Raw genomic sequence first — 3,780 nt, 5'->3', positions numbered from 1 at the left:
GACCCCGGATAGGCGGAAGAAAATGGATGGATGGATGGATGGATGGATGGATGGATGGATGGATGGATGGATGGATGGAAGTCGTAATTTTATGAGAATAAAGTCGTAATATTGACGTGTCTATTTTCCGTTCCTCATTTCCTCCTTATTTTCCTCACACCTGCTGTACAGCCATGTGTGTCTGTGTTTTTAGTCTGTGATGACCTGGATCACTGTTAGATTAATATGCTTTCATCCAAATTAGCTACGTGACTAAATCCGTCAATGCATCCATTAATTACAATACGGCTTCAGTTTATAGTCATTTGTACAATAGCCAAGTCCTGCTACTGATAATTTGATGCTAATTTGCTAAAAGATTAACTATTTATTTTAAGCAATACTAAAGAACAACTTGACAGATTGCTCAACATTCCTCATTTTAATGCAATAACTGCATGCTTTTTCATGTAAAGACTAGAGTATTATGACTTTTTTCTCGTACTATTATGATTTTATTCTCATAATATTATGACTTTATTCTCGTAACTTGTAGTTGCGCTTTATTTAACATCTTAGTGCAACGTAAATTTCATCAGCTAAGTTGCTAAACTTACTTTTAAACACAAATCCTTCAGTCCGTGGTGAATTTCCAAACTGCGCCGACTCGTTAAAAAATAAAAACGCCACCCTCTTCATTTCTCTCTTTATTTTGCTGCCCACGCATTGAATCCTGGGATATCCTCGGCTGGTGAGCATTCACAGATGCATCCTGGGATTTCGAGAGTTTGTCGGCCGCATGATGAGAAGCCTTCGAATTGGGACAGCACTCGGCGCAGGGCAGTGACGTATGCGGCCGACAAATGCGCACTCATGAGGACCCAGCCCATGAATTGAGACACAGCCACTGAGAGCAAGTGAACGTTGCGCTCACCAGATAATTTATTCACCAGATAATTTAAAGACGGTCTATTCGGTGAGTTTACTCCAGGAGCTGCAAGCTGACGAACTATATTTGTCCCGAGCCCAGTTTAACGAGCCGCTGACCCGCATCGGTGCTGATATCCCCAGCCAGAACACCAACTACAGAAGATTGGTTTTAGCTAAAAAGCTTCTGTCTGTCTGTTTCAGGTTAGTGGGCAACATTTAGGAAACCGTCACGTGGAAAAATGAGTCTCTGATTGGTTGACGCAGTGCGTCAAGCAGRAAAAGTTCAGATTTTTGAACCAGAACATGCACATCAAATAAAAGAAAACTGTGTGGCTATCAAACTTGCATTCATGTATTTGCTCACCTCTGCGTGGGATGGAGATTGGAGCTGTGATGGAATGAAGCCTGCTTGTTGTTGCATGGCTGTGAGATGTTCTGTTACTCTGGGTATGATGTCCTGCTGATATGAAGTCAGGCTCCGTTGTGCTTCCATGCCTGGAGCTGGGTTTGCTGACTGTGTTCTGAATATCTAGGAACTTTAGTTCCTTGATATCCATGGCACTGCAAATAAATATATGGATACCTGATATTATCAAACTGACAATCTGTGGGAACATTTCTGTCCTATGCTAATTATTAATTCTTCAGAAAAAAAACATTAGAAAAATGCACAATGATTAACAGCACAAAGAAATTCTTGTAAAGAAAAAGAAAATAAATGACATGGAAATTCACCTTTGTCCTAGTTAAAGAAGAATCTGAAAAAAAATAAACTTAACCAAAAACAATGAAAAAGTGCTTTAAAAAAGAGAGAAACAAACAGAAATGAATGAAGAATAGTTTGAGTGAAATAAGTTAGGCACAGTTAGTATGAAATCAGCATTAGTTCCTCATAAAAGCATTTCATGATTATGATTGTAAACCATGACTTTCATAGTTTTCTGATTTTCTGGAGCAACCAGCACATACAGTTATCATCACTTGACATGATTTTAACCTCATGTTGTATGTTTTTGCACCATTCTTTCACCTAAAGTGTGTTGAGCATTTTAGTTCAACTATAGCTTTGTCATTACACACTATGTAACCATTCATATTTCTTCTTAAATACAGAAAGTAGTTGGAATTAATCCTGCCAACAGCACCAAAAAAAGTGACTGCAATTTTTAAAAGAAGCTTGTTGTTGTTGTTTGTAGTTTGATTTTGTTAGTTTGTAGTTTAAAAGAAGCTTTTCTTTGCATTAAAACACCTGCCACGACAGAGGATTTATTTATTTATTTATTTTTATCAGTCTAAAAAACCTTAAGATGTGTATTTCAAATCTGAAATAAATAAATAAATAAATAAATAAATAAATAAATAAATAAATAAATAAATAAATAAATAAATAAATAAATAATGAATTTGATGAAGTGATACATAGGAGTGTGTAACATTTTCTAATTAATTCTCTTTTATTTTATCTCATGTCTGTTTAATATATGGTATAAAGTCGTTTTTAATAGTCACTCAGGTACCCAGACTTTTCCTTGAGAGGGCCAAAATGAAGATCTATCTGAGGGCTGAGGGGAAAATGCAATAATACAATTGCTTGAAATGCTAATATTTTTAAGTAAAGTTCTTTTATTGTTTATGATTAAGCTAGCAGTGATTAGATTAAGCAGAGGCCCTTTTTTTCCCCCAGACTGTGCACTTGTAGAAAGGTTGATGTATGTTCAAGCAGCAAAGGCTCATGGRACATTTCATAAATTGCTCAAATATCAGTATTTGTAGTCATATAAAGTGRGCAAATCTACATGTGTGCTTCYATCTAATTTAAAGATAAAGTAAGCACCATGAGTGATGGGGGCCAATGGATGGAATGACTGTAAGGATAAATTCTGTGTTTTTACACAGTTTGGTGGTCCCATTTTGGGCACCTCTGCTATAAATAAAAGAAATCTAATGGGCATGCATGTGACAGATGAGCGAGTAGTGGAAGCCTCTGTCATTACCTGAATGTGACCTCAGGAACAGGACACCTGACTCCGTTATGATAGGGCTGTTTCAGGGAGATGGTTTGACTGGCTCCATCAACAGATGACACCTCTCCCTGGTAAACTCCCAGCGTCAGCCCGCAGTTTATAGACACAACACTGCCCAACCAATCTGCTGCCATCCTGCTCACTGTGAACCTGCAGGGACAAAGAGAAGTTARATTAGGTGTTCTAATGACCTGGAACGTGATGTATTCAGCTGTTAAAACACATATTTTACTCTACATATATGTTACATATAGTTTTGTAGTGCCGTTTAGAGTTTGTCTGAATGTGTATTAATCTTGAATCTGTAAAAACAAATCCTGGAAGCTTTTGTGGTTCTGATGAAGGAGCTGTACCGAGATATGTAAGTTTCGGTTGTATAAATTTTGAATAAGTCTAAGACAAATACGAGATGCGTGCAGCACAATTACAGTAAATACACAAACAAATCAAATCATTGTTCAAACAAATCACTATCGGTAATATCATTTGGAGGCTACGACAGCTAGGCTAACATTAGCTTCGGCTCTGCGATTTATTTTCATCCAGACGGAGAGCAGTTTWTGAGATGTTAAATAATCCAGCTTCACTGTTTCCACTTTACAGCACACTGATTTACCTTGTAGAGAAGTCTGTAAAGAGAGGCTGAAGTCCAGCAGGGCCAAAGATGCTGCTTTGTCTGTGCTGTTGTTCAGCGTCGCCGCGTGACGTCACTTCCGCTTTCTTCCACGTTGGTTTGTTGTGATTTTAGAGTGGGCGTGTTTCTGTATGACATTTTACTCTGTGGTCTGAAGTTAAAGTACAGAAAGAGAGAGGTTGGTTTTAGATTTATGGACATAGTTTATATATA

The 3,780-nt window shown here is 37.5% G+C and overlaps 1 protein-coding gene across 1 annotated transcript in view; it reads right to left on the bottom strand.

Annotated features, from left to right (window-relative positions):
* Positions 1-3,653, bottom strand: part of LOC106536635 (enhancer of mRNA-decapping protein 3) — a gene marked incomplete at its 5' end in the record, with an annotated part of 16,784 nt that extends 13,131 nt beyond the window's left edge. The window contains 3 exon segments of the mRNA XM_014033944.1: positions 1,274-1,470; positions 2,904-3,083; positions 3,550-3,653. Coding sequence (XP_013889398.1) covers positions 1,274-1,470; positions 2,904-3,083; positions 3,550-3,653 — 481 coding nt within the window.
* Between the last annotated feature and the right edge of the window lie 127 nt (positions 3,654-3,780).

Source organism: Austrofundulus limnaeus, unplaced genomic scaffold (assembly GCF_001266775.1).
Source record: "Austrofundulus limnaeus strain Quisiro unplaced genomic scaffold, Austrofundulus_limnaeus-1.0 Scaffold1908, whole genome shotgun sequence".
Taxonomy (NCBI): domain Eukaryota; kingdom Metazoa; phylum Chordata; class Actinopteri; order Cyprinodontiformes; family Rivulidae; genus Austrofundulus; species Austrofundulus limnaeus.
The sequence above is the reverse complement of the archived record's forward strand: the minus strand, read 5'-3'. Positions and strand labels throughout refer to the sequence as shown.